The sequence below is a fragment of the Pezoporus occidentalis genome, unplaced genomic scaffold, assembly GCF_034315485.1.
Source record: "Pezoporus occidentalis ecotype Australia unplaced genomic scaffold, CSIRO_AGI_Poc_V1 ctg234, whole genome shotgun sequence".
NCBI classification, from domain to species: domain Eukaryota; kingdom Metazoa; phylum Chordata; class Aves; order Psittaciformes; family Psittacidae; genus Pezoporus; species Pezoporus occidentalis.
The window spans coordinates 358,688-382,207 of record NW_026914222.1 but is presented as its reverse complement, the minus strand read 5'-3'; the positions used below and the strand labels follow the sequence as shown (position 1 = coordinate 382,207).

General features: G+C 39.6%; 1 protein-coding gene across 3 annotated transcripts in view; it reads left to right on the top strand.

Moving 5' to 3' along the window:
• The window catches only part of NNT (nicotinamide nucleotide transhydrogenase), a 50,526-nt gene extending 35,763 nt beyond the window's left edge, over window positions 1–14,763 (top strand). For all 3 annotated transcript variants that reach the window (XM_062621781.1, XM_062621782.1, XM_062621783.1), the window contains exons 20-22: window positions 10,014–10,132; window positions 11,056–11,171; window positions 12,439–14,763. In XM_062621781.1, coding sequence (XP_062477765.1) covers window positions 10,014–10,132; window positions 11,056–11,171; window positions 12,439–12,588 — 385 coding nt within the window. In that variant the 3' untranslated portion in view covers window positions 12,589–14,763. The remainder of the gene's footprint in view (window positions 1–10,013; window positions 10,133–11,055; window positions 11,172–12,438) is intronic.
• Window positions 14,764–23,520: the final 8,757 nt, after the last annotated feature.

Genomic DNA, 23,520 nt, shown 5'->3' with positions numbered 1-23,520 from the left:
AGCTCTGTGAAAGCAACCACTTTGTGGGAATACATAACTGTGAGGAGTAATCACAACAGCTGAAATCAGTGCAGGGAGAGTAGCTTTTATGTTTGTAGTCAATAGGAAGACAGCACAGGCCTAAAGTAAGTGCTTTGAATGCCCTTGTAGAGAAACCTCCATTGAAGAGGACTGTTTATTGTCCTGAAAACAGCTTTATTTTTTTTTTTAAGTCCTAATTTCTTAAGGAAATGGACCTCTCTGCTTGGGGAATGGTTAAAGGGGTGTAATAGGAATAGTTAAGGATAGTAGGCAGGAAAGGAGAGCTTTCTACAGTATGGAATAAGTTTTTGCTGGGGTCAGTCTGGTATGAAGTGGAAGAGTAGATGAGGTAGCAGTCTCTGCACAAAACATGTTAGACTTATTTATTTCCTGGGATAACTGACTTGAATTAATAGAAGTAATGCTTACTAATACACAGCAATGTTTGTGTATTAAAAAAATATGAATAGTAACATCCAATTCTGATTGGCATGTTTGAAACAAAGCTGAAAAGAATTAACCACACTATAAATGTTAGATACCCTCCTTAGGTTAAAAATCCACAGTCTGCCTTGCTGTTTTACTTTTCTTAAAACCTCTTCTGCAGTCTGGAATAGCTAAAGACATTCAGTGCATACTGATTAGAGGTGTCTCGCAGACACTAAAGAGCTTCTCTTTTTGGACTGATGTGTTGCACACAGTGCCTCTGTTTTAAAGTGTATTTCCTGTCTGTTGCATTAGTTGAAATCATTGTAAGTCAATCCATGTAATCCTGCATTAGCAGCAGGACTTTAGCTTCCACAGGGTATGCTGCCTGATTTCCCTTTGCCTCTTACAAGTATTAAGGCTGTGATATCTTCTCTCACACCAGGCTTTGCGGTTTTCTAGTCTGGTTTGTTCAGAAAGGAGACAGTGAACATTGGAAGGTCTGAGGATGTAAACTTCTGTTACCATTTTAATGTAATCTCTATTCCCTTAAGCAGGTTAACTTACTGGATTCTCATAAATTTTTGCTATTGCAAGCAACACTGCTATTAGAGTTCTTTGAGTATTGCATGGAAGGATAACTGGAGTGCATATGGCCAGACCCATGGTTTTATTTTGCTGGAGTGCTGATCCAAATAACAGGGTTAATTCTTAGATGCCAGTAATGGCCTGAAGTCCTTTTCATCTTCAATTTTCCATAGACCTTATAGATATTGATATATATATTGATAAAGATATTGGAGCAGTCCTATTCACATCTATTTCTCCATGTTTAGCAGAAGCTGTGTGTCCAAATTGCATTAAAAATTTTGAAGACCTGTTAGCTGTGCAACGGAAGACCCTTTCTTGGCTAATGCAGTGGCAGTGTTGTGTGCTCTGGCTTTCCTTTCAGCTCTTCTGTTTTTTGATCAGCCTTGGTGAAATAAGTAATTACTGGTTTTGCCTTTTATGTTGGCTTTGCAGGGGAGAAATGTGAATGAATCCTTGAAATAACTGGCTTATACTTGAATCAGTTTCAGGAAGGGATGCTGCAGTGCTTACCTGGTATTTTAATGAAATAAATCTGTATTTACAGTTTGTGGTAGTTCAGGCCTTTCATCACTTTGGGGAGCTCCCACGGTGTTCATTGAGTGCAGCTGCTGTCCCTCTAGTTTCAGTAGGCCTGGAGTGCCTCAGGACCCTAGTACAGTCACCATCCAGATGTAGTGACACTCTCACACATCCGCTGTGGAAAGATGCCAGCATGGACATACAATTGCATCAATTTGTAATGCCATTCTGTGCCAAGAAAAATTATGTCTGTCATATGGTCTTCTTTTGGTTTGTGGCTCATGATTGATCCAGAGGAGCTGTTGTTTTCATTTACTTTGCTTATAGCCATAACATTCTCAGTGAAGAGTGCAGATTATATAACATGATGTATAACCTTTGACTGGGGTCAGAAATACAGAGAGTTTGGAAACTTCAGACTTTTAAAATGCATAGCTAACATCATCGCTTATTTGAGATGGTCTTGCAGCAGATCACATCTTTAATGCATTAGGAGGATCACATAGAAAGCTGGATACTGCTGACCCTTCATTATAACATTCCGTTGTCATGGGTGTGTAAGAGAAACTTTTCATAAACTAAATCCTTAAGTTCCCAGAATCTACTGGCCTTGGAGAGGAAATGCCTGTTCTACAGCTGCTGTTGTATCTCTGTTAAGTTACAACTGAGTAAATTGTTGAAAGTTCTTATTTTTCAGGCACATGTAGTTTGTAGGCCCCTAGTCGTGAAATTCTGATTTCTTCCATATAATTAAATTATATTCCATAGAATCACTAGACTAGGTTGCTCCAGGCCATATCCAACCTGGCCTTGAACAATTCCAGGGATGGGGCAGCCACAAGTTCTCTGGGCAACCTGTGCCAGTGTTTCACGACCCTCACAGTGTAGAATTTATTCCTAATATTTAATCTAAACCTCTCTTCTTCCAGTTTAAAGCCATTCCCCCTTGTCCTGCCACTACAAGCCCTTGTAAAATGTCCCTCTCCAGATTTCCTGTAGCCCCTTTAGGTACTGGAAGGCTTCTGTAAGGTCTCCCCAGAGCCTTCTCTTCTCTAGGCTGAACAAGCCCAACTCTCAGCTTGTTGGTCATCTTGTGGCCTCCTCTGGACTTATTCTAACAGTTCCATGTCTTCCTGAAGTTGGGGACCCCAGAGCTGGATGCAGGGCTGGAAGTGGGGTGTCAGGAGAGGTGAGCAAGGGGGCAGAATCACCCCGGACCTGCTGGTCATGCTACTTTTGATACAGCACAGGGCATGGTTGGCTTTCTGGGCTGCAAGCGCATGTTGCTATGTCACATTTTGCTTCTTGTCAACCAACAGCCAGAGTCCTTCTCGTCAGGGCTGCTCTCAGTCCATTTTCTGCCCAGCCTGTATTTGTGCTTGGGATTGCCCTAACCCAGGTAATTCTATATATGGATATATATAGATACGTAATTACTGTATAGTATTATAGTACAGTTATAAACTGTATACATAAACATAACTGTATACATAAACTGTATATATAAACAGTTATATACAGTTATAAACTGTATACATTTCCATATATAAGTGGGTAATTGACATTTTCCCACATCAGATTAACTGTCATAGCTATTGCCACAGTGTGACTTCCCTAAGACTTTTTTCAATCCATGTGTTTTTTTTCTTGCATAGTAAGAAATACTTGTTAAGAAAAATGTATTACAGAGTGAATGGACTCTTAGAATGATGCTTTTTATAGACTTTTTAAATCTAATTCATACATAAATATGGTGGTTTTCTGGTAACTCTCGTAGTAGAGAGAAATATTGTCCAACATATTTGAAAAATCGTCCATCATATTTGAAAAATCATGGCAGCCAGGTGAAGTTCCTGACAACTGGAAAAAGGGAAATACAGCCCCCATTTTCAAGAAAGGGAAAACAGATGACCCAGGGAACTACAGACCAGTCAAGTCAGTCTGACCTCTGTGCCTGGAAAAATCATGGAGCAGATTCTTCTGGAAGGCATGCTAAGGCACATGAAAAACAACAAGGTGCTTGGTGACAGCCAGCATGGTTTCACTAAGGGGAAATCCTGCCTGACCAATTTGATGGCCTTCTATGGTGGGGCTACAGAACTGATGGACAGGGGTAGAACAGTTGATGTCATCTACCTGGACTTGTGCAAAGTGTTCAACACTGTCCCAGACAACATCCTTGCCTCTAAATTAGAGAGACATCAATTTGGTGGATGGACCACTCGGTGGGTAAAGAACTGGCTGGATGGCCACACGCAAAGAGTAGTGGTCAGTGGTCTCTACCTGGAGACCAGTAACGAGTGGTGTCCCTCAGGGATCGGTGTTGGGACCGGTCTTGTTCAACATCTTTGTCGCTGACATGGACAGTGGGATTGAGTGAGCCCTCAGCAAGTTTGCCGATGACACCAAGCTGTGTGGTTGGGTTGATACGCTGGAGGGAAGGAATGCCATCCAGAGGGGCCTTGACACACTTGTGAGGTGGGCTGATGCCAACCTTATGAAGTTTAACCATGCCAGGTGCAATGCCAGGCACAGGTACAGGCTGGGCAGAGAAGAAATTCAGAGCAGCCCTGCAGAGAAGGACATGGGGGTGTTGGTCAACGAGAAGCTAAATATGAGCTGGCTGTAGTGTGCGCTCACAGCCCAGAAAGCCATGGGCTGCATCAAAAGGAGCATGACCAGGAGGTCGAAGGAGGTGATCCTCCCCCTCTACTCTGCTCTTGTGAGACCTCACTTAGAGTATTGTGTACGGTTCTGGTGTCCTCAACATAAAAAGGACATGGAACTGTTGGATCGAGTCCAGAGAAGGGCCACGAGGATGATCACGGGACTGGAGCACCTCCTGTATGAAGACAGGCTGAGGAAGTTGGGGCTGTTTAGCCTGGAGAAGAGAAGGCTGTGTGGAGACCTCATAGCAGCCATCCAGTGTCTGAAGGGGGCCTAAATGGATGCTGGAGAAGGAATAGTCATTAGGGACTGTAGTGATAGGACAAGCGGTAATGGGTTCAGATTTGAACACGGGAAGTTTAGGCTGGATATAAGGAAGCAATTCTTCACTGTGAGAGTGGTGAGGCACTGGAATGGATTGCTCAGGGAAGTTGTGAATGCTCCATCCCTGACAGTGTTCAAGGCCAGATTGGACAGAGCCTTGGGTGACATGGTTTAGTGTGAGGTTTCCCTGCCCATGGCAGGGGGTTTGGAACTAGATGATCTTAAGGTCCTTTCCAACCCTAACTATTCTATGATTCTGTGATTCTGTGACATACATATTACCTGTATTTCTTCCACATATGTTCAAGTTAGTTGCTAATACATTAGTGTTTTGTTTTGGTTTGTTTTTTTTTTAACCTCATATTTATAGATGGATCTTGAGGGACTTGGCTTTCTGTCTTTTGATGCTGGAGAATCTAATTAGTTTTGAGCACATGGAAAGATGGGTTTCTTACATTTTTGAAAATAATAAAATATGGATTTAGTGTTGGACATTATTTTTTTATTTTTTATTTTAACTTTCAGTTGTTTTAATTATATTGATTTACAGTCATCATTCTATGTTGCTGTACAAGAAAATCTAGAAGAATTTTAAAGGATGAGCTGTTATGATGACCTCCCAACCAGTCTTAACATACTGCATAACTCAGATGTGCATAAGGTGGAAATTACTGTCACTGCTGAATGGCAGCTTAAGAACAACATACAGTGATGCAAGCTCATAGGATGTTGAAGTATGCTTTCTAGGCAGACACTAAATGGATCAGCAGGATATCATAATCGGTGTGTGTCAGTTCTCAGTTGGTGTCACATAGTCAAATTAACTAGGTGGATTCTGAATTATTAGTGCTGCTGAATTAGTAGGGACAAATGAAGTCTAATAGATCTGTTAGCTCAAATATATTGGTATAGCTAGAAAGCACTAGCAAATCTTGCTGTACCTGGTTTGCTTTTGCAAGGATACAGCTTCAGTTCTATGCTCCTGGGCCTGTATTGTAGGTATGCCATTGACTCCTATGGGTCAGCTCAGCTCTGGCGACCTTACTAGGTTAGTGTGTGATGCTTTGTGGAGGTAGGCTGCTCTTTCTTCCATGCAGTTGGGTTCTTGGGAGGATATTTGCATTGAGATGAAGTCCATGCCATATATTTGGAGCTTGCTGTAACTGTGATAAACCATAGTGGCTGGAAATAGGAGCCAGTACCAACTCTCACTCACTTAAGTATGCTTAATAATTTAAAGAATTAAATTCAATTTAAAGTCTTTAAATTACCTGACCCAGCAAACCCAGAGCTTATTTGATGCTGAAATAACTATTTCTAGGGATATGTTGGTGCCTCAGGCATGACGGCAGGCCTAAGCTAGCTATGCACTTTGATACTCGTAATCTACATAGTCATCCATAATGTGTGATGAGAGCATTATACTGTCATACTTCCCTGCAACTGTTACATGGCAGGATTCAAGCTGTTCAATATCTGAATGATGCACTTCTCAGTTAATTTAGTTTTGTATTTTGTTTTATTTTCTTTCTTCCCCTCCTTGTCACCTTAAATAACAGATTATTGTTTGTACTACAAACAGAGGTGGAGAGGTGTCAAAACACAAAGTGAACGGGGTGGAGAGAAGAGGAGGTGAGGCAAAACCCTTGGGCAGATTATTCCCTGTATATACAGTGCTTAAAGTGTTGAGTGAACTAAACTAGGCACTAGCCAGATGTTACTTACTTACATCACTCTGTCCAGCTTTGGCATAGTGACAAGAATCCTATCTTTACATGGATGAAGTGATCTTGAAACACTTCTGCACTGGGTTGGGCAGGTGCTAGCTGTTTCAGTATTGATAACAAGAATGTTATCTAGCCAGTTGTAATAAAGATAGATGTTGACTTTATGAACTGTATAAAAAGTGATTTCCATTCTGAGATTTTTCATGCAATAGTTGTCTATTCACACTGCTATAATCAACTTCATATTACTTTAAGTAACACAAACTGCTCCTCTCACTTCCCCCGAATTTAAGTGCTTTCTGTACTGAAAGTGTTGTCCTATATATGATGTGCATGTCAGGAGTTTTAGATTTTTAGTCTAAATTTAAATGAAATTGTTGCACTCTTTGTATTAAAAAAAAAAGTTCAAAATATGAGCATATTTTTCAGAGTGCTGTGTTGTCTTTCTAAAGGTAAGAAGAATCTGAAAGTCTGAAAGAGGCTGATTAAAAAGGCTGGATATCCTTGCCTGATATTCCTGCTGTTTAGGTATAGTCTTAATAGCAACGAGGTGTATGCTCACTTCAGTGTATCTGACAGTTGGAGGTGGTAAGCAAGCCCCATGTTACATGGTCAGGGTCAAGAGAAAAAAATCAGACTTAATTCTGTGTTTCAGTGAACTGCCAGAATAATGTTTCACGTCAGACACAGCATGACTGTGAATTTTCGATATAGGTGAAGTATATATAGACTGAAACCTTAATGTCACATAAACCAAAGGTCAAAAAGAGTGAGATTTCTGCTTGATTTAAAAACAAACCAACCAATGTAATTGAGTTCTTGCATAACAGATATTAAAACTGTATCAAAGAAACCTCACAATTTTTTCTCTTTAAAATATTAATATTTATAAAATAGGTCTCTCTTTTAAACTAATTTGAGTGTTGGATTTTTGAATATGAGTGAGGTTCATATTTTGAACATCTGGGAGATGTTCATGTGACAAAATGTTTCTGCTGTAATACACATAGCTTTCAAGAATTGCTGCTGTTTTGACTCTGGAGTAAGGATTTTAGCTACCTCTGTTCTGTGCTTACCTGAATTCTGCTTTCCATTGGACAGGCTAACTTCACTCCAGATGTATGTAGATCTTATCTTGTAAAATAATGAAAACCTTAGAGAAGCACATATTTTTAATGGTTCTTTTTGACACACTTGCACACCCAGTTTTAAGAGGTACTGGCAGGCTACTGTCATATTTTGTTAACAGGCTCTTAGAAGCAGACTTCTGGGAGTCGCTTTAATATTTATCCAGAAAGCTTTTGTATGAGTAGCTTTCTTCGTGAATACGCAGTATGTGGTTTCAAGCAGAGTCTGTCAGAATTCCCTAAGTACTGATAGTTCATGCTGTAACTTTTCCTGAATGAAGATTACTTGTCCCTTGCTTTTCTTCTTTCTTTGCTTCTTGTCAGGAGTGTTGCAGTTAAAGATGAAATTAATTCTTTTGGCAGCTTAAATTTTGGCTTTCCAGCCCTTGGAATAAGATTGTATGTGTACATAGTATTTAATAAAAACCTCACGAGTATTTTGTTTTGTGTATTGCCAAAGTAGCTTTGGTCACAAAGACACTAAAATAATTTTATTAGAAACAAAAGAGAATTTTGTTGGCAAATCTTATTTTCACTGCCAGAGGAGTGATGGGTTTTCTCAAGTGTACTTCAGAATAAGAGTTCTCTTACTGTACTGTAAGTGATTGAATTTGGTACACTTAAAGACTAGCTGCAGTACTGCACATGGCTTCCATTACTGAGTGCTATGAAACGTAAGCTGTTAATGTTTTGTCCTGTATATTTCCTCTCCTTTTTGTGATTCTAAGTATTCTCCTTTGCAATAGGATTGCAAATATTTACTTGCTGAATACTGTGTATTCTCTTTCTTTCCTGAAAAGCATTTCTTTTAAAGCTGGCTTTTATCCTGCTGCTTGACCTAGAGCTTAAAATTCTAGTATATCTTGTGCTGTGTGAATCGATCATATGTCCTTAATTTTGTTGCTAGAGTTCCAATTATGTCAGCTTTGCATTGTCTTAATGTTGTCTTGCTGATGGAGTGTTCAGTTGCCCTTTTAAGGATGTATTTGCACAGTGTTCAATTCACAATCCGTCATGGCAAATTGATTTATCAGTCTTGCCCTTCTTTCTGAAGAAGTCCAAAGCAGTCTTACTGCGCTCCTTGGACTTCTGTTCAGAAATTTCTGTTCAGAAATTCAGAAATTTACAGTTCTCTTGTTTATTTTAGATCTCTTCCAAAGTACATGTAGGCTTCCTTATTATAAAATGTGTAACTTCAGCCATATACATTTATCTGAGTCATTTCTGGTGTGCTGGAATCAGCATTCCATTGGTGAAAGCTCCAGAGCTGGAAAGACGTAAAATGTGCAGAGCAGTAGACATGAATATTCCTAGTTTATTCAGGGCCAGTAGGTGAGCAGAAGAGTACAATCTGCCCACGAGAAATAGAAATAGATCTGCTTCTATGCAAAATGTTTTTGGGAGTTGCAGCTAAACCAGTTTTAACACCTCCATTCTGACTTTTGTCAGGTTTTTACTCTTACAGAACTGTATGAATGCGCTGGCTTCCTCTCTGCCACCCTCTGTGTCTACCTGAATTTTAGTAACTCATAATGCATAAGCTGTGTATTTTGTCTAAGTTGTTTTTGAGCTGTTCTGAAAACATTTCCCACCTTCTCCCTCTTTTTTTTTTTTTTTAAATCATGACAAGAGTGTGGGACATTAACCAATTCAGCAAAACATTGTCTTGTGCTTGGAGTCCTTACCAAACTTTCCATTAGAGTGTTATATTGTGCTAACCATGCACATTCTAGAGCTGCCTGTGTCAACAAGGTCATTGCCAAGGGCATTTCTAGGAGTGGCTTTACTTCAGGAAGGGTGCATATTCTTTTGGCCTTTTCATGGAGTGTTACATTTTGTGGCCTATTCATTTACTCTGGGTGCTTTTACTTTTCAATGATGTAAGGGACCTGCAAAGCATATTAATGTGGGTGATGGTTTTGCAGCAAAAAGGCTTATACATAAAAACTCAAAGTTGTCTTGTCATAAATTTTTAAATGTGGTACAGCTTGGAAAGTGGATGCAAAAGCTTGCAGTGTGTGATGTGGCTCAGTTTGGTGATTGTAGCCAGACAAAATGGTAGTATAGACCTATTACCTACAAAAGTAACTGAAGAAAAGCTTTGTGGTGTAAGCTACTGCTGGGTGGAAAATTTGCTCTGTTCCATCTTGATAGGCCTGTGTTCCCAGGCATTTCTGGCCATGAGTTCCTTCTGTGTTGTCGCTACAGGTGTCCAGCAGGCTCTCCAAAGCCACTTTGCAGGTGCAGCAACTTTCTGAAAGACTCTTCTTATGATGGAAGGATTGAAAATGTGCTCCTGGCTTCTTTAGTTCTACTGGTGAATGAGCATATTCTTTTGCATGCCTTCTGTGTCAACCATACTTTTAACTTTGCAGAAAAGCAGCAGCTGCTCTCCAAGTGAAGAGTCAAATTTATGAGCTGTGTTCTCTTCCCCATCCTCTAACTTCCCTGCAACACTGGAAAAGTAACTCTGGTATTGTTAAGGTTTAATCATTTAATTAATTCATGTGTGCTTTTACTCAAGAACTCAGTCTTGTAGGTCACAGGTGGCAATTTTACTATGCATAATAGAGTGGTCATATTAATGGGATTGAACTTTCTTTCTTGTTAGGTTTGGTATTCACCCTGTGGCTGGTCGTATGCCTGGTCAGCTTAACGTACTCCTAGCAGAGGCTGGTGTTCCCTATGATATTGTAATGGAAATGGATGAGATCAACAATGACTTCCCAGGTTAGCATGTGAGCTGTGAGTTTCCAGTAGATTGGATTTGTTGTTCTCAATTTTTATTTATTTCTGGTTTTATATCACACAGGGATTATTAAAAATAAAAAAATCTCAGTCAGACCATTCAGTTTCTCTTTGTGCCAGTCATGATACTGCTGTAGAGGAGCAGGAGGCCTTTCTCTTGCAGTCTGAGGCCTCTCCCAGGTGATGGCAAGTGAGCACAGAGGAATACAAGAAATAGTGTGACTCAGGAGCAGAAAGTACGGACATGTAAAGCAAAGGGTAATACTGAATGCAGGTGTACAGAAGAGGGCAGTACCGAGAGATCAGTGTTCTTTTTTAGTTTGTATCTGTGAAATAAGTGATGTGCTGTGTCCTTTTTTTCCCTCTGTTACTGCCCCATACAGGAAAACTACTTTTTACTGACTTTTTTAAGTCAGGTGTCGTGGATGACTTGACCCTGTCATGTCTTGCAAACCAGTTTAGCATTGTACAGACATCTTGCTTTCTTACATCTATTTAAAAATCAGAAAGTTACTGGTAAAAGGTTTTTCAAAAGAATGTAGTCAAAGGAAAAGCTAGGCACAAGGAGATTTGAAAGTAATGGTACTATGTGTCTATGAAACTACATTTAAATGTCAAAGGAGTTAAGTTTGTCAGGTGGAATGATCTAACAAGTCCCTTAGAACAGGGTTCTGGATGTTTGCAGTTTGCTTGGGGTAGTTTGTAGCACACTTGCCTCTCACATATAACTTGTCTCATAAATTTGAAAAATACTTGTGAATGAAGTCCCTATAAATGTTGTAGAGTACGTGCCATAACAGGTTTTTCTGCCTCTGAAGATCAGATTTAACACAAAAATACATCAGCATCACTGTTCAGGTTTCAGATAATTTTTCATCAGTCTTATTTTCTTTGTCTTGCTGCAGAAACTGATTTGGTCCTTGTAATTGGTGCAAATGATACAGTTAATTCGGCAGCTCAGGAAGATCCAAACTCTATCATTGCTGGAATGCCAGTTCTTGAAGTCTGGAAGTCCAAACAGGTGAAATTAACAGAGTTTCATTAGCACTTACCTTAGGAAGCATGCTTTAAAAAAAAAAAAATAAAAAAATTTATAGGATAAGCTAACAAGATTCTCCGACTCTTCTGGTTTCCATGAGAAGTTTTTCTGCAAGTTGTCCAACAAAACAGTCAGTACTTTGAAAGTGTGATGCATTATTCATGATTTTATAATCATCAGCGAATGCTTTAGTGAGTCTAGTGGTGATTGCAGTAGAAAAGACCAATGAAAGTGCTTCTATTAAAAAATGCGATTAGCGTAAATTATATTCTGCTCACATTTGCAGTCCTGAAGCATTTCTGTACAAATACCTGCTTTTTTAAGTTCATAGGAAATTTGATTGACAACTTTGATATTGGAGTGAAAATACAAAAATGAATAATATGCTTAAATAAAAAGAATCAAAACAGTAACTGGCTGGGTTTGAGTAGAGCTTAGTTTGTCCAGGTTGAGCTGACAGTTTAATTACCTCACCAGTTTTGCTCTTCAAAAGCAACGTTGTTTCCTCTAAAATACATAGACTTGAGTTGCCTCATTGTGAAATCTTTGGTAGTTTGTTCTGAACCCAGATGTAACCTCAGTTCTTCTGAGGGTTTAGCTATTCAGATACTCAGTGGTAGGCGCAGATATTTATCAGGGTGTTGCAAACTGGGAAATAAACATGTATATGGGTGAAGCTAGTAAAGCTTCATAGTTTCTCTGCTGAAGGTGCCATGGTTAACTAATTGAGCATTTAATGTCTAAAACTGGCTGACATTTATTTTAGGATTAGAAAACCCCAAAATCTCATGTATGAAGTAATGCAGAGTAATGGTCTGGAGAAGTCTAGAGAAATGTTGCACCAAGTATTGATGTGAATGTTCATCTGAATTGTGTTGCTATCAGGGAATTGGCTCTTAAAATAATTCAAAATAGAAAAGCCTCAAAACCCTGTTACAATCATCAGTGCCCATCTTGCTTTGATGTTATTATACGGAATAAGTGAAAGTATATGCATATGTAGCATCCACAGTCTCTTCATGTGCTGTGTAATATTGTGTTTAATAATAAATGTTTCTGAAAATGGTTTGGTTATCAATTCTGTCACCTGTGTTAAAATTTGAAATAGAGTTTCATAGCAGTGAGTACCCTATTTTGAATGCGTCTTCCTCTCCCTTAGTTTGTGGAAGTTGCTTTTTGTGTTATCTTTGTTTAGAGGAGGGATTGCAGTTGGTTTTTGCTGTTTCAAACATGAACTCTTTATGTGCAGGTCATTGTAATGAAGAGGTCTTTGGGAGTTGGTTATGCAGCGGTGGACAATCCAATCTTCTACAAGCCTAATACTGCCATGTTGTTGGGAGATGCTAAGAAGACTTGTGATGCCCTGCAGGCAAAAGTCAGGGAATTGTATCAAAATTAAATACTGATTTTGTATTCCACTCATGATTGCAGTTAATGTTTTGTCACATAGGTTGTGAAAAAAGAGTTATAGAAGAATTCTTTACTGTCATAATACAGCCAGCATTTGAAGAAGACTGCATTGACTCCTAGGAGATGTAGTTCAGTTAGGGAATCATTGAATCATAGAATGGTTTGGTTTGGAAACCAAACTTAAGATCATCTAGTTCCATCTCCCTGCCATGGTTCCATTAGACCAGGTTGCTCAAAGCACCATCCAACCTGGCCTTGAACACTGCCATGGATGGGATACAGGCTTTATGAAAAGATGGCCATATTAGGCCTTCAAACTGAATCTCCCATGAGGCAATGCATTAAGGAATGAAAATGTGCTTTTTAAGGTTAACACTAAGCTGTTAGAAGCAGGAACTAATAACTCATGGGCATCTTTTAAGTAGTTACTGGCTTCTTCCTCCTTACTGTCTGTACTTCTGTCATGGTAATTCAGTAGAAAATACTGTGCCAAACCTGTATTCTGTCTTATCATCAAAGTTGTTCTTTGGCCAGTATGGACAAAACAACTATTTATTTCATCAAAACTTCAAGCAAATTGCAAACAGATGCAAGCAGATGCAAATAGATGCTTACATGATCTGAGACTCTGAACAGAATATTCTGTTTCTTTTGGGGATTTTATGGATGCTGTGAATCAGGAACATTCTAGGAAGGTTACTTTTCTTCAGAAGAACAGTTCCACTTTTTTGTAGTGTCCGCTTACATTATGTAAACACAGGATTTCAGGGACCTACCCAATGATTTCTCAAGTCTGAGAAGGAAAAGTACACATACTTGCACTGCTTAGCTTTTTTAAGCAGCTGCTAAGTTCTCCATTTTTTCCACTTGTTGCCTTTTTAAGTGTCTGAGGAAAAATATGGTCCGTTCTGCAGAGGCAGAACATGTCGCATACCCGATCTGTTCACAGAATTTGGAACACTGTTTCAGTTTATGTTCACTTAGACTTTTCACTGTATTTGCTACTTTGAAATTCAGTGATGCTTTCTTAATTAACATTTTTGTGATGCTGGAAAATGCACTTCCGAACATATTTAAGATGCTGGAGTTTTATTAGAATTTTTCTAAATAAATAAGCTATTGTTTGAACAGCACAGAAACATACCAATCTTAAAATCCAGTGTTTTGATTATTTGACTTCTCTCTAATTAAAAGCGCTGTTAAATTCCCATAATAAGTTCAGCAAAGAATTAAATTACATTATGACATAGATTACCATTTTGTTTTTATTATGTTAAGTGTACTTGAGTGGAACTCAAATATTTGCCTATTAAAATAACTTTATCATGTTTCCACAATCATGTAGCAACTGTCCATGGTGACAAAGGCTAAATAGAAATAGCTGTACTTGTGATAGAAAGCAGTCCTATTTGGGGAAGACAAATTGTTATGAAGTAAGTCTTGAAATTAATCCATTTTGATTCATAGAACAAACATTTTTTTATTATACCATGTACAGAGACCTCATTTAAAAAATAGTATTTCTACTTAGCTACCTCTGTTTTTATGTGAAAATCACTTAAAACACAGACTTTGAACTGATAAGAATTATATTAAGGGTTGTAACAATGTACTAAGGAAGCTACCCTTTTTGCAAATCTCTTTCATATAATTTGAAATAAAAATTTTCATGTAAGCATTAATATGTTGTACACTGCAGGAAAAAACTTGTAATTAAATTTTAATTTTAAAACATTGTGGCAGCTATATTTGATTGTAGTGTATATGGCTTCTTGATTTCATTATATTCAACTTTTCTTTTAGGTATGCAAAAAATAGGAAAATGGGTGAGCAGGAAAGGCAAGGAAATAATCCTCTGTCTGTCTCCCAACTAGACAAGATGGGATTTGAAGGGATTTAACATCCTAAAGCATTAATTTTTGTCTTGTCAAACATGATGTATCTAACTCTGTATGCAACATGTTTCTGCTTACAAGTAGCTTTTTAAAAAACACAACAAAACCTACAAATAAAAACAATATGGGAGGAACTTAAAAAAATTAAAAATGTATCCATACCATTATGTTGGATTAGAGGTGCCAGTGTTATCTTCAAAGCTGTGCTTTACCATGGAACACCAGCTGATCATTGAAGTGCTAATAAAGTCAATTATTTTTCTTATTGATCACTGTCTCTTTTCTCTCCTGTTGTTTGTTGAGTGGGTAAGTATCTGAGATTCTTTCTGGAAGTCAGAAGATCAAATTGCTACCAAGGATGTTGAGACTGAAGAATGTAATGAAAAGGAGTCAGTGAAATATGCATATTTCTTGGCTTTTTAATTTGAATAGTTCTTTAAAATGAAGTTACATGACTGTAGCAACTTCTAGTAAATAAAAAGGGTTAGACAACTTCTGAGAGCAGTTGATCCCAATATTTGTTGCCTTTTTAACTTAAAAAAAAAACCCTGAAAAAGCTGTAAGAGCTAACTTGGCTGAGGCGTGAGATTAATCCTATGCCCTTGAGCCTGATACCATATAAGTTTGCTTCAGTTCTTAGTTATTTTGATCTACAAGATGGTCAAGTTGATTTTTGTGAAGATTTCAGTTTCTACCTTTGGAGTGAATGATAGTAACTTCAGGCATCTGCTGGTCTGTTCAGTTGTATCGTTACACAAGTCTGACATGCAGCTTTTGTGTTTTCTTTGAGTTTTGGTCAAGCCAAGACTCAGAGGCTGCAGCCTGGCATTAATTCATGAGTTAACCCATCTTCCCTGTTGAGCTGCCTGCCTGCAGTTTGATCAGAAGCTGCATGCTTTGATTTGAACATTTCATGGGTGGAGGTGCCATAGCTTCTCTGTTCCAGTGTTTGATTCTTCCCATTGTGAACGATTTTTTTCTTTCGTATCTATTGAATTGCCTTTGCTGCAATTTGGGTGCATTAGCTAGCCTAATCCTGTTGCCTTGTCCCTCTGAAAAGAGTCTTTTTTCACCAGTCTTACTGAATACGACATGAAAACTCTGCCCTTATCCATCTATGCCTGAAAAACACTGTCTTTCGTTTCTCCTTGTATGTTGCATGAATGATAAGTTCTAGCTTGGCTCACTTTGGTGTGTTAGTGGTTTCTTTTACTGGACACGTTAATGCAGATGCAGTCTCATAAGTATGAAGTGCAGGGAAATCATCACTTTTACCTCTGAGCTACGTGCTTACTGAAGCAGTCCAATAAGTGGTTGGCCTTTGCTGCAAGGTTGTGGTATTGTTTCGCGGTTCATGATGGTATAGTGGGACCATCTTGTTTTCTTGCTAGTTGTCCTGCGCTCTGTGCTGTTGTGTGGGTTATTCTATCTGAGTAATGTTTTTTTTTGTGTTTGCTTTGGAGCTCATCAGATTCCTGTCAACCTGTTTCTTAGCTTGCTGAGGTCCCTCTGGCAGTCATGCCCTCCAGAAATAATTTGTTCCTGCAACTTTGTAAAACCTGTGAGCTTGTTACGAATGATTTCCTCCTGATTGTCCAGGTCAATAATAAGGAAAATCAAGACTTCAGTACTGACCCCCTCATGATACTGTTACTTCACCACTAGCTGGATTTCTTACTGTTAGCACAACCATTAGAGTCTGGTTGATGCTCCACCTGTGCAAACTGTATGTCACTAAAGTGCCTGCATACTGTATGAAACCTTGTCAAAGGCCTTGCAAAAAGCCAAGGTATGAAAATCCTTCACTCTTCATGGCTCCTATGAATGGAGTGTTGGAATGGAAGGTTACAGGCGTTTTAGAAAAGACAGGCCCAGCAGGCGGGGAGGGGGAGTTGCTCTTTATGTTAGGGATAGGCTGGAGAGTATGGAACTCTGTCTGGGGACAGGTGAGCAGTCCACAGAGAGTTTGTGGGTCAGGGTTAAAGGGAAAATAGCAATGGGAGACATTACTGTGGGGATCTGTTACAGACCGCCTGATCAAGAAGAACCTGTGGATGAAGCACTCTATAGACAGATAGGAAAAACCTCACGGTCACAGGCCCTTGTTCTCATGGGTGACTTCAACCACCCTGACATCTGTTGGAAGGACGGTACAGCCTGGCACAAGCAATCCAGGAGATTCCTCGATTGTGTAGAAGACAACTTCCTTCTGCAAGTAATAGAGGAGCCGACAAGGAGAGACGCCATGCTTGACCTCGTGCTCACCAACAGGGAAGGGCTGGTTGGAAATGTGATGCTCCAGGGCAGCCTTGGATGCAGCGATCAGAAGATGGTTGAATTTGAAATCCTCAGGACAGTGAGAAGAGCGTGCAGCAAGCTCAATGCCCTGGACTTCAATTGAGCAGACTTTGGCCTCTTCAGGAACCTGCTTAGTAAGGTTCCATGGGATACAGCCCTGGAGGGCAGAGGGGGCCAAAACTCATGGTTGATATTCAAGGATCACCAGCTACAAGCTCAGGAGTGTTGCATCCCAACTAGAAGGAAGTGCAGCAGGAGGGCCAGGAGACCTCCTTGGATGGATAAGGAGCTCCTGAGGAAACTTCAAGTGAAAAAAGAGGCTTATAAAACGTGGAAGCAAGGACAGGCGTTCTGGGAAGAGTACAGGGATGTTGTCTGGGGAGCTAGGGACCAGGTTAGGAAAGCTAAGGCCCAGTTAGAATTAAACTTGGCTAGGGATGTTAAGGATAACAAGAAGTGATTCTACAGGTACATAGCAAATAAAAAACTAGGGAGAATGTAGGCCCCCTCAGGAAGCTCTTGGGAGAACTAGCTACACAGGATTTGGAGAAGGCTGAGGTTCTGAATGACTTCTTTGCCTCGGTCTTCACTGGCAAAGGCTCTGACCACACCACCCAAGTCTTGGAAGGCAGACACACGGACTGTGAGAATGAAGACCTTGGGCCCACTGTAGGAGAGGATCTGGTTCGAGACCATCTTAAAAATCTGAACGTGCACAAGTCCACGGGTCCTGATGAAATCCATCTGCGGGTCCTGAAGGAGCTGGCAAATGAAGTTGCTAAGCCACTGGCCATCATATTTGAGAAATCATGGCAGTCAGGTGAAGTTCCCGATGACTGGAAAAAGGGAAATATAACTCCCATTTTCAAGAAGGGGAAAATGGATGACCTGGGAAATTACAGACCAGTCAGTGTCACCTCTGTGCCTGGCAAAATCTTGGAGCAGATTCTCCTGGAAGGCATGCTAAGGCACATGAAAAACAACAAGGTGCTTGGTGACAGCCAGCATGGCTTCACTAAGGGGAAATCCTGCCTGACCAATTTGGTGGCCTTCTATGATGGGGCTGCGGAACTGATGGACAGGGGTGGAGCAGTTGATGTCATCTACCTGGACTTGTGCAAAGCGTTCAACACTGCCCCACACGACATCCTTGTCTCGAAATTGGGGAGACATCAATTTGATGGATGGACCACTCGGTGGATAAAGAACTGGCTGGATGGCTGCACACAAATTATTGTGGTCAATGGCTTGGTCTCCAGCTGGAGACCAGTAACGAGTGGTGTCCCTCAGGGATCGGTGTTGGGACCGGTCTTGTTCAACATCTTCGTCACTGCCATGGACAGTGGGATTGAGTGCGCCCTCAGCAAGTTTGCAGATGACACCAAGCTGTGTGGTTTGGTTGAGACGCTGGAGGGAAGGAATGCCATCCAGAGGGACCTTGACACGCTTGTGAGGTGGGCTGATGCCAACCTGATGAAGTTTAACCATGCCAAATGCTAGGTCCTACACCTGGGTTGGAGCAATGCCAGGCACAGCTACAGGCTGGGCAGGAAAGAGATTCAGAGCAGCCCTGTGGAGAAGGACTTGGGGGTGCTGGTCGATGAGAAAATGAGCATGAGCCGTCTTCAGTGTGCGCTTGCAGCCCAGAAAGCCAACCATATCCTGGGCTGCACCAAAAGGAGCGTGACCAGCAGGTCGAAGGAGGTGATCCCACCCCTATACTCTGCTCTTGTGAGACCTCACCTGGAGTATTGTGTGCAGTTCTGGTGTCCTCAGCATAAAAAGGACATGGAACTGTTGCAGCGAGTCCAGAGGAGGGCCACGAGGATGATCAGGGGACTGGAGCACCTCCCATATGAAGACAGGCTGAGAAAGTTGGGTCTGTTCAGCCTGGAGAAGAGAAGGCTGCGTGGAGACCTCATAGCAGCCTTCCAGTATCTGAAGGGGGCCTATAAGGATGCTGGGGAGGGACTCTTCATTAGGGACTTTAGTGACAGGACAAGGAGTAATGGGTTAAAACTTAAACAGGGGAAGTTTAGACTGGGTATAAGAAGGAAATTCCTTCCTGTTAGGGTGTTGAGTCACTGGAATTGGTTGCCCAGGGAAGTCATGAATGCTCCGTCCCTGACAGTGTTCAAGACCAGGCTGGACGAAGCCTTGGGTGACATGGTTTAGTGTGAGGTGTCCCTGCCCATGGCAGGGGGTTTGGAACTAGATGATCTTAAGGTCCTTTCCAACCCTAACTATTCTATGATTCATGTGTCCTCAGGGTCAACCATCTCACTGCAGAAGGCAGTCATGTTGGTCAGGTATGATGCATCCATGGTAAAATCATCCTGCCTTTACCCAGTTGTCTTGTTTTACGTGATATTCTGAAGGCCTATCGGTTATATACCCTTCCCATGGTCATGGTTAGGATGCCTGGCCTATTATTTCCCTGTTCTTTGCTTTTCTTGAGCCAGTAACTTACTCAGATCAGAAGTTAAATTCTAACTGTAAAAGCTGCTGTTTCTAGCACACACTGTGTTTACTTTCTTCCTGAGAAACATGGAGTTTCATGATGGCAAATTGGCTTTGTAACATTTTGTAAATAGGGGAATTTAACTGATTGCCAAATGACAAGTTTGCAGCTATGTGAACTATTAATCCATCAATCTGTTTCTCAAACTCTTATGTTAGTCTGGAATTTTAGAAACCATATATTAATCTAATGAGTTACATATATCCTGCTATGTTGGTTCCTTGTAGCAAGCAGGCATTTCTGGCTAATTCAGATAGGGAAATTAGGGACTGAATCTACTTTTGTATTTCAGTTTCAATAAAAACCTGGCTTTTGAAGTGAATCGCAGTTTCCTTCACTTGCTAAGTTTTGGTTTCTGTTGCCGAGCAGTCTTGGAGTACACAAACTTGGATTCTTTTGAAACAACGGTAGAAGATGCTTTAGTGCTGTGAATGTGCATTCAGTCTGTAGAAGCAGATTAGCTGTAGTTCACAGTAAATATCCTCAAGCATATAGGGTGCATTTCATATCCTCGACACCAAGTGCCTTTTTTCCAGGTTTGATTCTGTTGTGCCAAAGTAATTACTAAGGTAGATTTCCAGATCTCCAGAGCATAAGGCAGATCAAGAGGGTATAATTCACTTCTTTCCAGTCTAAGGCTTAGTTAGTTGTAATTAGTTAACTAAAAATTTAAATTCAAAAAACAACCCACTCCAAAACAGAAAAAGATTTTTGCTCTATAAGAATAATTATATTTTTATATAAGCTCTCAGTTTCTGCAGAAAAACTTGGCAGGAAGGCGTGTGAACACTAGGAGGTCTGGATACTTTGCACCTAAGCAGTGCAGCTCAAATACCCATTTCATTAGACTTGCAGTGAGTATTTTTCCAATGATACCACTAGTGTGGGGTGGTGTTTAAAAAAAAATAATTCTAAAGAAGTGCAAATGCTGATGACTTGTGTAATCCAACTGCTCTGTAGCTGCAAAGAGCATATATGGGTTGCCCAGAGGGGCTGTGAATGCTCCATCCCTGGGACTATTCAAGGCCAGGTTGGACAGAGCCTTGGGTGAGATGGTTTAGTGTGAGGTGTCCCTGCCCATGGCAGGGGGGGTGGAACTAGATGATCTTAAGGTTCTTTCCAACCCTAACTATTCTATGATTCTATATCACGTTAACTTTGTTAAACTAGTGTTTAACTTCCTGAGAGGAAGATACTTACATATCTTCATAAATAGGTTTAGTAATATTTGAAGGTCAAAGTTCCCAAAAGGTGATAATTTGAAGTAGCAAAACCTGTCCTAAAACATCGATTTAAGGTATTGCTTGAGACATTAAGGGACTAATTTACAGCCCTTTTTCCAGAGCTATCATCTTAATGACTTTTAAGGAAAGTAGTCTTGCTACAAAGATCACACCTTCCCGTGTAAGTACAGCTTTAAAAATAAGGTTGTATGTGATGCAGTTCTGTTTGATGTGCTGAATATGAGCGTCACTAACAGTGTGATGTTTTGCAATTAGGTGTGAGAGAAGGTTTTGTGTGTCTCTTGGCCTTCTTTTCCTGTTCCTTGTAGACAAAACCCATAAACCTGGTTATTATAACCCTTTCCCTATTAAAGAAAGGAAGAAACAAAGGAACTGGAGAACAAAAGGGCTAAGAAGGCTTCACACTCAATCAGAAGTGTCTTCTGAAAGAAGATTGAGGTTGAACTCTAGCATAGCATGAAATTAAGTTATTCTATTACATGGTCAGTCTAACCCATAATTTAAAAAATCCTTAGCAGAATGGAAACTAAAGCTAGTGTACTTAAAAAGCTCAAGCAGATGTTAAAGCTGTCTCATGCAGTAATAACTAGCAGTTGCCCATTCTCCCTATTAAAATATTACAGATGTGGATACGAAAAACCATTTGGTTTTCTGATTTTGCATTCTCAGAAGCTCACTGTTGTCATAGGCCATGGTACAATGAACTTAAGTTTTCAAGTGTTTTATGGTGGATTTGTTAATGTGAGGACACAACACAGGAAGTTCTCTATTCTGTAATTTATAGGCACATCAACAATCCTTATTTTTCATCAGCATGCTCTCTCCAAATGTATCCATTGAAGTTGGTTTTATGAGCCATATGATATGAGGTCATCTATTTATATTTGAATTTTAAAAACAGAAAAGTGTTATCAACATAGTGCAATTTGGTAAGTGTTGCTATAATTTTCATGTTGTAATCGTTTTGAAGTCAGGTTGATTCTATGATTCATTTACTCTTTAAGATACCTATGATGATCATTAAAGATCTCAATATAGTGAATATTGCCTGAATGGGAGATGATATGAATAAGAAACTTTAGTTTTAGTTTGGAAGCATACTCTAGTGTATTACCTTGAAATTACTGTAGTCATGCATATATTGCAATTCCTCCTATTTATTGAAAAAGATTTTAATAAAAGGTTGAGCAAAACAATGTTGGGATGAAGCTAAGATGGCAGTGAAGACCAAAATATGGTTCAAAGAGCTCAGTGTAACTTTTGAGATAAAAAGACTTGTTTTGCTTGCCCTGTGGATATGCTGTGCTGGTCTTTCTGATGAATTGCGGTGTATCCTCTGGATAAGGAGACATCTGAAATTTTGTTGTCGATGACATGACAAATGAGAAAATTTTCAAGAGGGCTTGAGCTTGACTTTTGTAGCAATCAGTTCTCTTTCCATTCTATTTCCAGCTCTATTTCCATTCTATTCAAGGACCAGCTCTGTGGCTTTGGGCTGAACAGTTAAATCTCAGTGTTTGAATGGGTGTGATATCCTTCCATATCAGAAAATGCACAATGGCTTACAAACAGCAACTATTTTTTAAATAATATAAGTAGTAGTCTTAGCAACACATTGCTTCTGTGTATGCATTCTTCTCAAAATAATTGTCTTTAAAACTGTCAGCTCTTAAAAAGGGAAAGAAGAAAGCTGGATCTTTTACCAAACAGCACCTGAAACCCATGTAGTCTCCAGACTCCTCCTGTGTTGATTTTGTTTGTTGGGTGGTATTCTACCATTAGTTTTCAATAAACCTGGAGTATTTTAGCTTACTTGTCCTTTCAGAAATATGTTTTAGTATTTGGAAGATAAGTATCTTCCAAAGATGTTTTGTTAGAATTGTTCCAGCAGGCAACGTTTTTGGTTTGCTTGTTTTTTGTTGTTTTGTTTGGGGTTTTGTTTTTTTTTTTCCTTCCCTCAAAAAAGCATGTTGGTGAGGTGCAAAAGTCAGTATTTGAGCTTAGTTTTCAATCAGTATCTTTCTTATTTTATCTTCAGAATATACTGATTTGACTCTCAGCCAGACTTACCAAGTAATACATTAGGTTAGGATAGGGAAGTAGATCAGGTTTTGATCAGTTTGACACTAAGTTTACCATACCTGAAGACTTATGTACTTTGCAGGAAATACCGAAGCATTCTGCCAGAATTTAAATTCATTATATTTTTCCATTTCAAAGCAAAGTTAATATCGACTCCCTTTTGTCTAGCTCCAAAAATTAATTCCCTTATGTCTTTTAAGAATAGTTGCAATCGGTTTGGGAGTTACGCTGATGAACTTGCAGTATTGGATACATTTTGTGGGTGAAAATTAGTTTTTGTTAAATTCTTAATTGTCTATGCTTTGTGTTGGAGGGGGCTATGGTTTATCGGGATGGAAACATGGAAAATAATGACTATGGTTTGAAAATGTTAAATTGTGTTGCATACAAAGATAATACAAAGGGAACTTAGAAAAATAGGAGTTGGGGATCTAAAGCAGCTTTTTTATTTTGTGAAAATTTTCAGTTCTCTATATTAAAAGTTTCATCAAAATAAAGACACAAAATAAAGACATTTTATCCGTTCTGCATCTGATCCTGTATCCACAAATTTCAGTGCTCCTATTAGGAGATACTTGTGATTTAGGTTAGTATTCACAAGCTGTTAAAATAGAGGAATTTAACAAATGCAAATGTTGAGATTTTAATTTTTGAAATATGAAATTCATGTTTTCTGATTAAACTGTAGATAAGAAAACCCATTATCCTTTTACTGGATTATATTTCTTGTACAGAAAGTATGTTTTAGGGCCCAATGTAAGGGATGGTTGAAAAGAAAGCCCCTTAAATAATCTTTCTGTGCTAGGGAAGGTTTGATATTCTAAGAAGGGGAGTCCCAGTTTGCCTGTTATGGCAATACCTCTACTTTACAAGTAGAGGTG